The sequence below is a fragment of the Prionailurus bengalensis genome, chromosome C2, assembly GCF_016509475.1.
Source record: "Prionailurus bengalensis isolate Pbe53 chromosome C2, Fcat_Pben_1.1_paternal_pri, whole genome shotgun sequence".
NCBI lineage: Eukaryota > Metazoa > Chordata > Mammalia > Carnivora > Felidae > Prionailurus > Prionailurus bengalensis.
In genome coordinates this window covers 122,615,605-122,627,831 of record NC_057350.1, presented here as the reverse complement: position 1 = coordinate 122,627,831, position 12,227 = coordinate 122,615,605, and the positions used below count along the sequence as shown (strand labels likewise).

The 12,227-nt window shown below is 42.0% G+C and overlaps 1 protein-coding gene across 1 annotated transcript in view; it reads left to right on the top strand.

Annotated features, from left to right (window-relative positions):
* The first annotated feature begins 6,458 nt into the window (after positions 1–6,458).
* The window catches only part of ATP1B3 (ATPase Na+/K+ transporting subunit beta 3), a 46,368-nt gene continuing 40,599 nt past the window's right edge, over positions 6,459–12,227 (top strand). Inside the window, exon 1 of the mRNA XM_043595244.1 lies at positions 6,459–6,860. Coding sequence (XP_043451179.1) covers positions 6,752–6,860 — 109 coding nt within the window. The 5' untranslated portion in view covers positions 6,459–6,751. The remainder of the gene's footprint in view (positions 6,861–12,227) is intronic.

The window sequence follows — 12,227 nt, the reverse complement described above, 5'->3', positions numbered from 1 at the left end:
GGGCTTTCCTTACTTCACAGTTGTGGTCATTCACAGCATGGTATTTTTTTTAATTTGTTTATTATTTTGAGAGAGAGTACATGCAGGGAAGGGGCAGAGAGAGAGAGAGAGAGAGAGAGAGAGAGAATCCTAAGAAGGCTCTCACAAACAATGAGATCATGACCTGAGCCAAAATCAGAGTCAAACGCTCAACTGACTGAGCCACCCAAGAGCCCCCAGTATGGTATTTTTGAATGACAATCTTGTCCACAGAGTCATGATCATCAAATGTCACAAAAGTAAAGCCTCTCTTCCTGCCACTGCCTCAGTCAGTCATGATTTCAATTACTTCCATTTTCCCATAATGTTCAAAATAATCTCTTAGATGATGTTCTTTAGTGTCTAATGCCACCAACAAAAACCTTTTTCACAGCTAAGTGGGCACCAGGTCTTTGAGAATCTCCTCTTGAGACAGCCCTCTTTGGTACCACAACTCTTCCATCCACCTTGTGTGGCCTTGCACTCATGGCTGCATCCATCTCTTCCACAGTGGCATACGTGACAAACCCAAAGCCTCTGGAGTGCTTGGTGTTTGGATCTCTCATTATCACACAGTCTGGGAATGTTGCCCATTGCTCAAAATGGCTCCTCAGACTCTCATCGGTTGTTTCAAAGCTCAAACCTCCCATGAAGATCTACCACAGCTGTTCAGGTTCTTTGAGAGATTCTGACTTAGACATGTTGGTAGTGGCAGGGGAGACTTTAATAATACTTGTTAGCATCCACGGGCAGAAAGCAACTCTTAACATCTCTTACCTTATTATTTATTATGTAAGACAAAGAACACATCTACATTTCCCTTCAACTTTCTTCCTTCAACTCTCTCTCCATAGAAATCTCTTTTCACAATTTTTCTAAAGTTTATTTATTTTGAGAGAGAGCGAGCGAGCATGGAGGAGGGGCAGAGAGAGAGAGAGAGAGAGAGAGAATCCAAGGCAGGCTCTGTGATGTCAGCACAGAACTGTAAAATCATGACCTGAACGGAAACCAAGAGTTGGACATTTAACTGACTGAACCACCCAGGCACTGCCCCCTCCATAGAACTCTTGACTTCTGTCAACTCCACCATTACTTTCATATTGTTAGAATTTATAACATTTACATCTTGTTCTGTGAATGGCCATTCAATTGACACTAATTATTGAAAGTCAATAAACTGTAATTATACTATTTTGCTTATGTAAATAGCATTCGCTGTAGAACAAAAGGCATTAGTTAGAATAGAAAAGGCAAATCTATATCACTAGCCCGTGACACTAGGAGGGATTCTTCAAACATCAGGATTATATAATTAGATTTTCAAATACTCCATGAGAAGGACCAAATAATAGCACATTTTAGTTTGCTTTATATTTGTTCATATTTCTGCTAGTTTTAATTGCTTTCCATTTTTCCTCTTAACAAAGGAAGCACGTGCCTTCACCATATGACTAAATTTGTCTAGGATCTTAATCCCAGTCTTTGTAGCATGGAATCCACTTTCTGGCTGAGGACAGACATTCTTCTCAAGTTCGGTATCAGTTTCTCTGTTAGCCTGCTGTACAGCTATCCTTCTAGGCCTTCCTTTCATTTGGTTAGGGATTAGTGTTTCTTGGGTCTCAAGTTTTTCTTATTTGTGAATTCCTTTCTCTTTGTACTGATTGATCCTTAATTGATTTTTTTCAGAAAGAATTTTTGAAAGGTGAGCTTTCTGAGTTCTTCATGTCTTCATTTTATCCTTACAGCTGAATGATAGCTTAGCTGGTTATGATATTCAGATCCTCAGAACTCTGATAGCCATGCTCCACTGTCTTCTGGCACCGAGTGCTTTTGATGAGAAAACTATGAGTACCAATTGTCTTTATTCCGTTATAATTGACCTGTTGCTTGTTCTCTGGAAGCTTTTAGAATCTTCTCTTGGTATTTAATGTACTATAAACTCACAAGTTTATAGTGAAGTATGGGTTTATTTTCATTTATTTTGCTTGGCACTCAGTAAGCCCTTTTACTCTGAAGACTCCTATCTTAACTCTAAGAAATAGTCTTCTATTATTGCTCTCGTTATTTTTTCCCCTGCATTTTCTTGTCTCCTTCTGAAATTATTAGCTGGCTATTACCCTCCTGGATTTGACCCTGTATAGTCTTTGGACTTTTAAAAATATTTCTTCCCCTCTGTATTTTTGCTTTACACTTTGGGAGATTCCACCAACCTTTTCTTTCAGCCCTTATGTTGATTTTTTTTAATTAAAGGACTTTGGGATGTCTGGGTAGCTCAGTCAGTTAAGCATCCGACTTCAGCTCAGGTCATGATCTTATGGCTTGTGAGTTTGAGCCCCGTGTAAGGCAGCTCAGAGCCTAGAGCCTGCTGTGGATTCTGTGTCTCCCTCTCTCTGCTCCTCCCCTGCTCGCGGTCTCTCAAAAACAATATTAAAGAATTTTTAAAAAGGAATTAATTATATTTTAAATTTCCAACAATTCTCTTTTTTCTTCTTTTCTTTTCTTTTCTTTTCTTTTCTTTTCTTTTCTTTTCTTTTCTTTTCCTTTTCTTTTCTTTTCTGTCTCTGATTGCTCCATATACATAAACTTGTTTTATGGATACACAGGCTTCTCAAATTTTCCTTAGGTCACTAATGAGAATACAAAAAAAAAAAAATAAAGTAGTTATCTATTTCCTCTGAAGTCAGCTTCTTTTTAAATAGTTCCTTTGAAAATATTAAAATTATACCTCCTTGTGGTTATTTTTCAATTAAGCGAACCAGAAAAATGTATATCAGGAAAATTGCCTAAACTTTTCGCAGTTAAAAAAACAAGTTCTGGGGCGCCTGGGTGGCGCAGTCGGTTAAGCGTCCGACTTCAGCCGGGTCACGATCTCGCGGTCCGTGAGTTCGAGCCCCGCGTCAGGCTCTGGGCTGATGGCTCGGAGCCTGGAGCCTGTTTCCGATTCTGTGTCTCCCTCTCTCTCTGCGCCTCCCCCGTTCATGCTCTGTCTCTCTCTGTACCAAAAATAAATAAACGTTGAAAAAAAAAAAAAACAAGTTCTATTTTGGAAAATTTCAGTCATATACAAAGTAAACAAAATATAATGAACTCCAGTACTCATCACCCAGCTTCAATAAATATAAACATTCTGCCATTCTTGTTTCACCTGTACCTTCCCCTTCTCCTATATATTTTTATAACCAAATTATTAATTGATCTTCCACATTGAGTTAGTCATTTGAATTTATTTTTCATTTAGTAAACTATCCTGTTATATCGTATCATACATTTTTTCATAAGTCATCTAATATAGTGAATGACAGTATTAAAAATTATAACAAAACTCCCTCCCATTTAACAGAGCACTTTCTATGCCATATACTGTGCTCACGCTTTAAAAAAACACTGGTTCATTTAATTTAAGATGATTAGTTGCCCTTTAATCTGCAAAGGATGTAGAGATGTTGTTTGTTAAAGGATTAATCAAAAATTAAAATTGAAACCGATGTTTCCATAAAGAGAATTGTGTGTTCATGACTGTGTTTCTTAGGTATAATAAAATGCCAACACAACTGGAGATGCTGTTTGTAAGGAAGGACTAATTCTAAAGAAATCTTTTTTTTAATGTTTTATTTATTTATTTATTTTTGAGAGAGAGAGAGAGAGAGAGAGAGAGAGAGAGAGAACATGTGAGTGCAAGCAGGGAAGGGCAGAGAGAGAGAGGGAGGCAGAGAATCCAAAGCAGGTTCCAGCCATCAGCACAGAGCTAGACGCGGGGCTCGAACCCATGAACTGTGAGATCATGCCCTGAGCTGACATCAAAACTCAGACACTTAACTGACTGAGTCATCCAGGTGCCCCTCTAAGAAAACCATAATATCTATTCTCTAAGGGACAAATAATGGTCTTTCGGTGATTTAGTACTGTATTAGCATGAGATATAATACCAAATTATAAATAAGATGCTATAAGAACTGAAATACTTTTTTACTGTGTACATAATTCTAAAATTCAGGAATAAACCAAGAGTTTTAGCAAATTGAGAGCCAAAATATCTTGTTTATGCCCATAGAAGGCAGAAAATGGGTTCTGCTGAGGGGGGAAAATATTTAACTAAGTGTCTCACAACCGTTTCTCTCATTTTCTCTCATTCTGCCTTGTTTAGCTTTATGAAGTTTCCCCAGAGCTCTGCCATCATTCGCTGGTGAACCAGTACTGGGTAGTTGAGGGAAGATGGGGATTTGAATCAATATACTGTTTTTTGATAGCTTTTTGACTATGGGCAAGTTACTTAATTTCTCTAAACCTCCGTTTCCTCATTTACAAAATTAGGAAAACAATACCTCCCTCTTAGAGTGTTTGTAAAGATTAAGAAATACACACTAAGCAAGTAGTACAGGGCCTAGGACTTAAATATGTATAAATGATCATTATTATTCCTGTGGGATTCATAGGATGCTCTATGCTACAGGCAGGGTAGCCAGATTTGGCAAATAAAAATACAGGATATCCAGGTAAATTTGAATTTCAGGTAGATAATAATTTTTTATTATATCTAAATATATCGCAAATATTGCATGGAATATACTTATACTAAAAACATTATCCATTGTCTATCTGAAATTCAAATTTGAGTGGGCATCCTGGCAAAATAGCTTCTCTTTTAAAAGGGCAACTTTTAAAACAAACTTATATGGAATAAAGCTGTGATTAAATTTGATATTTCATCTGCTCATACTTGGTAGTCTCCTTCCTCCAATACTCTCAGTATTTTCTCTTCCAGGTAACGCTCAAGCATCGTATATCAGAGAAACAAACAGTGCCCGTATTTTGGAGCAGAATGTCGACTTTCCCCCCAAATTGAAATCTGTTGGATCGGTTACTCTCCTAAACTAGGCATGGGTTTTAAAACTACTTACTGAATTATATTTGCATTTAAATCTTTATTTGGAAAACCACAAAGCACTACATAGGATAGTCATATTGAGGACCACTAAAAAATATACAAACTACAAATCCCTGACAGCGCTCAATAGCTCTGAAACACTATTTCAAATGTTCTCGTTTTCTTTGTGTGCACCATGTTTTCTTTGTGTGCACCAGGTTAATTATTTTTCAAACTGTGCTTGTGACTAGCACGGAGACCCACAAGATAAATGAAGCAGATGGGTTTTACATTTTATTCCAAGCAGACCGTACAGCTTAACCTCTTAGCTAGACTAAAAAGCCTGTTATCCTACCGGTATTTTGGCTAATTTGTAGTTAGATTTTTTAAGGAGATAAAATACAGCTTTCCTAAGCGCAGGGGTTGGGAATTACTTTGTGGTAATATATTCTTCTATCTCTTTTCCACTTGCGGGAAATGTAATCCATAATTCCCTGCTTCAACAAGCAACGTGAGGCAATGAGAGACGCCGGAATGTCTTCATCCATTTACTCCTTTAAAGCATTTGCAGGCTGTGTTTAAACTTCCAGGTATATTATAATGCAATTATTCCAAACGGTACTATATGTGCCACATTTATTTCCTCATTCATGATTTATTTGCCAGTACACTAGAAGCAGTGCTCCATTTGTTTTTCCTTAAAAACACGCACCTTCTGCTCAAACTCCCTATTTCCTTTCCTCCCGTCGCCAACAGTCGCAGGGCGCTGTACTCTTCAGCTCCATCTCGTGTAGAAAAATGTCGACTGCACCCTCAGCCCGGACCAAGGGGCGCATCCACTAGTGGAAAAGATGCAAAAGCCGGGAACTTTACTTAGGCGTCACCACTAAACGAAGAAATGATTTCCTTTTAAATGCCGTCTCAGAAAAAAGCAGGTCTTTAGAGCTGACAGGAACCTCAGGAAAGCACATATATTGATTTCTTTGATAAATTCAACCGAATCTGGAGAAAAGCATACTCCGTTTCATTAGTACTGACGTAGAGTGAAATTTCCATCCAGCTGCGTGCAATTCCTGGCGAAATCCTTCCGAAGAGCCAAGTAAGGGCATTCTCTGAGCGGCAGTCGTACTACACTGGATGCCTCACGGGATCCTACAGCAGAGTTTACGCACGTCAGAGAGCCGAAAGGAGAACGCCTCGAGGCGGTTTGGGAGGCCGGTCGGCGAGAGGGTGGTGAAGTCCTCTCCTCGGTGAAGACGACTCGAGCAGACAGGAGTCGTTTCCGCGTTTTGGCCCCACGCTGCCGCAGGCAAGGCGCTGAGGGGCCGCCGGGCCCCGGTTGCCCACAGCATCTCCCCAGAGTTCTCCTCCTGAGAAACCTGCGGGTCACGGACGCCCACCTTTTGCTTGTTAATGTAAATGTGCTTACGAAGCCCTCGTGATTTTTAAAGTTGCCATGTGTGGTTTTTGCTTCCTCGGACCAGGGCAGAGGGAGCCCCGAGCGTCCCTAAGCCTGGCGGGGAGGCGCGGGGCGAGGGGGGCGGGGCGAGGCGGGGCCGGGGCCCGGGGCGGGGCGTCCTCTCCGAAACCGGCCGCTCCGGGCGGCGGCGGCGGCAGCGGCGGCGCGGACCGAGCGGCGCGCGGATTGGTTGCGGCGGGCGGAGACGTCAGGCTCCCGCGGCCCGAGCGGCCGCCGGGCTAGCGCGGCGCAGTAGGTTCGAGTGCGTACCGCAGCGCGGAGGTGTCCTTTGCCGTCCCGCTTTCCGCCGCCGTCGCCGGGCTGTGCCGCTTGAAGCGGGACGCGCCTCCGCGCTCCTCGCCGCCTCCACCCGCGCGGCCGCCGCTCCCCTCGCCGTAGGCACACGCACCATGACGAAGAAAGAGAAGAAGTCCTTCAACCAGAGCCTAGCCGAGTGGAAGCTCTTCATCTACAACCCCACCACCGGAGAGTTCCTGGGGCGCACCGCCAAGAGCTGGGGTGAGCGGGCGGCGGTTGGGCGCCGGGACCGGCAGCGGTCCGGGGGACGCCGGGCGGGGTGGGGTGGGAAAGGAAAGGCGGGAGGCGGCTCCCCGCGCGGGGGCCCCCAGAGCAGCCACAGCCTCCGCCGCCCACAGCGGTGTTCGTCCCGGGCCGCCAGACTGTCGTACGGGCGGTGGCGGAGGAGGGGCAGCGCGGCCCCATTCATTTCTAGCGTGGCGGGCGGGCCGCCGCTCGCTCCCGAGGCAGCCGGGCCCGCGGGCAGCCTCGGCCGGGCCGCGCCGCGCCGGTTCCTTCCTCCCAGCCGGGAGCGGGGCGCACGTGCTGCCCAGGCCTGCGGCGCCGGAGGCTGGGGACCCCTGCCCGGAGCCGAGTCCCGAGCGTGCGGCAGCCGAGAGCCCGGGCCTCCTTTGTACGGAGCGCGCGGTCCGGGAGAGGCCCTGGCTGAGGCGGCCGGTGGCGCCGAGCGGTTCGGGGAAGCCAGACCCTGCCCCACGCCCGGGGAGAGGAAATTTCCACTCTCGCCGCTATCTTGTGACTCGTCCACGCTGCCACCCCGGTCGGAAGAGTGTGAGTGAGTGTTAAGTGTGTGGGTTGCATCTTTGTGCCGCGGTTAGTTGATCACACAAGTACTTGGTACACGCAAATGCACTTGAATTCGGACAGTGAAAAGACCATTAAAAGGGTTGGTTCCTGCCTAATTCCTTTTTAATTAGAGACCTTTTCTTCCTGGCAGAGAGGCTTCTTTTGGGGAAAGTAAATCCCAGGGGGAACAGTTTTTGTGCCTTCAAAACATGTGATGGTTGTGTATGTTAGCAGTTTTTCTGTGTATGAGTTCTTTGTTTTAAAAGGCATATTTAAGCCATCCACCAGTGGAGTGCTGCTTTAGGGTGCGTTTTTGCTTTCCGAAAATTTATATTAATTTATAATTTGTATTGAATAAGGACTAGTGTTTTGTTTTGTTTTTGCCTTTTAAAGAACACCTTGTTAGTAGGTCTTGACCTTTTTTTTTCTGAGTGAGAATAAATTTCTAGAGTTGAGAACTATTTGGGCACGACATTTTTAAGAGAAACAGGGAGAGGGTAAATTAGCTATGACTCAAAAAATAAACTGTTGCTTTTGACTGAAATTGGCTCCTCCAGAGTGGAAAGGAGGCTTAAAGTCCTATCACAAGCTGAAAGGGGCCTTGGAGGTTTTTTAGCCCAACCCCCAGTTTAGAGATGAGAAAAATGAGATCTAGAGAGGTTGTGATTTTGCTTTGTGTAAAATTACATATTCCACAGAGCCAAGAAAAGAACCCAGTTGTCCTTTAATCCTAGTCCAGCAGTTTTATTATTTTACAGATGCCTTGCCTAACTAACACTCAAGATTTTTTATTTAGATAGCTGTCTTTTGGGAACCCACTAATGTGAAGAGGAAATAAATCTTGCATCCGGAGTTAAATGGGGGAAAAGTGGTGAACAATTATTGCTTCTAGAATGTGCTACCATTTTGCTGAAGGAATTTTTGAGTGGTGGAGAGGGATTAACTTTTGTAGACTACTTCCCTCAGTGCCTTCTTTCCAGTAATAAGTACCTTCATTTTATGTTAGAATGACATTTCTTAATGCAGGTAGTACTTCTTACCTAACCTTTGTATTTATATGATGTTGAAGTTGAGATTTTATTGAGTATATGTATTTAAGTAAATAATAGGCACAAACTGTCAAAGTGTAAAGGCATTATATAAGAGTTACAGTACTACAGGTAAAGTTGGGATTCGTTTTAGAAGGATTAAGGGAGACTTATTCAAAATTGAAAATAAGGGTTATTCTTTTTTTTTAATTTTTTTTAACATTTATTTATTATTGAGAGACAGAGAGACACAGAGCATGAGCAGGGGAGAGGAAGAGAGAGGGGGAGACACAGAATCTGAAGCAGCTCCAGGCTCTGAGCTGTCAGCACAGAGCCCGACGCAGGGATCGAACTCACCAACTGTGAGATCATGACCTGAGCCAAAGTCAGTCACCCAACCAATTGAGCCACTCAGACGCTCCAAAATAAGTGTTATTCTTATCAACAAATAATACATTTCTGCGTTTATTGGAGTAATAGTAAACCAGTGCAAAATGGCATAAATTGCCATCCATAATCCTATCCCAACATAAGGGCATCTCTCTAAGGATATATGTAGATGTGGTGTCTAGAGGCTGAAGTCCATACTCCACTCTCCAGGCTGTGTACCCTTGAGCGTGGGGAGTCTGCCTAGAGAAAAGGGTATCTTGTTCTAGTTCTAATTCTTAGAAAGGCACTGTATGGGCTAGCTGCCTGATCTCATCACCACAGAGATACCCACTGTTAATATTTTTGATACATATCTGGGCAGACTTAAATGGGTATAATGTCAATTTTTTTTTTTTAACAAAAAGAGATCCTACAATAAGTGTTGCTTTATAGTGTTTGGAATATATTGTGGGCACCTTCCCATGTTAATAAAAATCCGTATCATCATTTTTAATAGCTCACTAATGTTCTATTATATAGGTCCATGTACTACCATGATTTTTTAAAACAAACATGTTGATTAACATGTATATCTTATGGATGCATGGGAGATACCCAGGGAAATATGAGTAACTCCTGATTTTTTTTTAACCAGTACTTTATCGTATGTACTGGTCTCTCCTCCGCCCATTCCCTCCAGCCTTGCATGTACATTTCTGCAAATTTATTTCTTGATATATGTTTCTACTAGTGCAATTTCTAGGTTGTATTTAATATGTGTACCCTTTACATTTTGGAAATAAGTTACTTTTTTTTTTTTTTAAAGAAACTCATTTGCAAATTTTTTCTAGTTGCTTTTGAATTTCATTGTAGGTGTAGGGGGGAGATGGTTATGTGTTTGTTTTTGGGTTGACTTTGGTAAAGTTGCAGTGTCTGCTGGCCTATAGAAAAAAGCCTTCTCTACCTCAAAGATTTTTTTTTTTTAATGTTTATTTATTTGTGAGAGAGAGACAGAATGCAAGTCGGTTGGGGCAGAGAGAGGGAGGCACAGAACCTGAAGCAGGCTCCAGGCTCCGAGCTCTCAGCACAGAGCCTGAAGCGGGGCTCGAACTCACGAGTTGTGAGATCATGACCTGAGCCGAAGTTGGACGCTCAACCGACTGAGCCACCCAGGCGCCCCTACCTCAAAGATTTTATAAAGACATTCATTTAACATATTTCCTAATTTTATTTTTTACATTGAAGTCTTTAGTACATTTATCCCATCTAATTTGAGGTTCTTCAATGCGTGGGATATATTAAAAGCACTCATTTAAAGAGCAATTTTAGCATTTATACTGGGGATAGAGAAAAATACTGGAGGTTATTCCATATTGTCTTTATAATATTTTTAAAAACTTCATTCATTTGTGAGAGAGACACAGCGTGATTGGGGGAGGTGCAGAGAGACCAGGAGAGAGAATCTCAAGTAGGCTCTGCACTGTCAGCACAGAGCCCGATGTGGGGCTCGAACTCACAAAACTGTGAGATCATGACCTGAACCAAAACTAAGAGTTGGACGCTTAACTGACTGAGCTACCTATGCGCCCCACATTGTCTTATTTTAAATGACCATATAAAAGGTTTTTTTTTAAGATTTTATTTTTTTTAAGTAATCTCTATACCCAATGTGGGGCTCAAACCCATGACCCCAAGATCAAGAGTTGTGTATGCTGTACTGACTGAGCCAGCCAGGTGCTTCTATATGAAAGATTTTGAGTTGCTTCTTGTATGTTTGGCAGTTTCAAAATGCTCGCCGATATAAAATCACTTCAGTTGATTTTCACAACAACCTTCTAAAATGAAGTGCACTATGTAGATGATCAAAGTATACCTAGAGCTGGTTTCTTATGCTGAACAGTAATGACACATCAGGAATTAGTAGTTGCCATGTATGAAACTGGACAAAAAAATAGCATCTTGTGGCTTATGTTGCAAATACTAAAACTAAATGCATTAAATACAATTAGAGTGAAAGATAGCTTAGAAATCATCTATTATTTAAACTGTAACAGACCATGTGTTGCAATTAACATTTTTAAGAATAATGAAATAGAGGGGCGCCTGGGTGGCTCAGTTGGTTGTGCATCCAACTTCTGCTCAGGTCATGATCTCGTGGTTTGTGTGTTCAAGCCCCGTGTCGGTCTCTGTGCTGATAGCTGGGAGCCTGGAGCCTGCTTCAGATTCTGTGTCTCCCTCTCTCTCTGCCCCTACCCTGCTTGTGCTCCGTCTGTCTCTCTCTCTCAAAAATGAATAAATGTAAAAAAAAAAAAAAATTAATAGTGAAATAGAATAGTAAAAATACCAGTTTATTCTGCCTGATAAGTTTATTCTAAGGAAACATGTTCCATGAAACTTTTCTGTACTTTATATATACAGATACCTTGAGTAAAATGTATTTCTTATTGTGGCTTACAGTCAAAAAAGCTTGAAAGCCACTAATGTAGCCCTATGTCCTCATTTCATAGGTGAGAAAGTTGAACTCGTAGATCTGATTTGTCCAAATTTACTCAGCGATAGAATCCTTGGCCTTTAAACTACCTCCAAGGCCAGAGGCTTTTTTTTTTTTTTTTCTTTTTAAACTATGCTGTGACTTGATGTCATTTAATGACATCTGCTGTGGGCTTCTTTGGAGTTCATTATCTGAGGGCTGTCAGTAGATGCTCTATATTAATATTAACTTAAAACTTGAGTTACTGATTTCCAAGCATACTTGGGATTCTGGACCAAAAGTATTAACATCTACATTTTGTTCATGTATCTTTTCTTTTATTATAGATCTACGAAGTGCCATTTTCTCAGTCACCTGCTCCCATTCTGGGTCATGCCTCAGTAAATGCTCTGCTTTGGAGATCAGACTCCATCCCATCTTGGGTGTCTGACTGTAGGGGAGAAGGCAAGTGTGTTTATTTTCCCAGTATCACATAGTTTTGTAAGATGTTGTTCTTTGTCCTGTGGAGTGTGACATACTAAAGAAACTTTACAAAAATGTGCGCTGTTGGGAAAGTAACAGGACTTGCCTTACCCTGTGTGCAGGCTATAAATGAAGGTCAGTGGTGGGTGTGGCAGCGGCAGCAGCAGAGGCATAATGAGCCATCACCCAGCAGGAGACAGCACTTCCTGGACTGGTAGTGGAAGGGAGGGGACGGGGTAAGTTTGTGTGTTATGTTCTAGATGTTGTAATTACAGTAGTATGTGCTTTACTATTGTTAAAGACCAACCTTCCTCTACCCCCAAAATTTGATTCTTTGAAACTGACTTTTGAATTTATATCTGTAGAATTAATTATATTAAAAGAAGTTTAAAAATCTTTCTATCTTTAGTCACAATATTTCCATGATTTGTC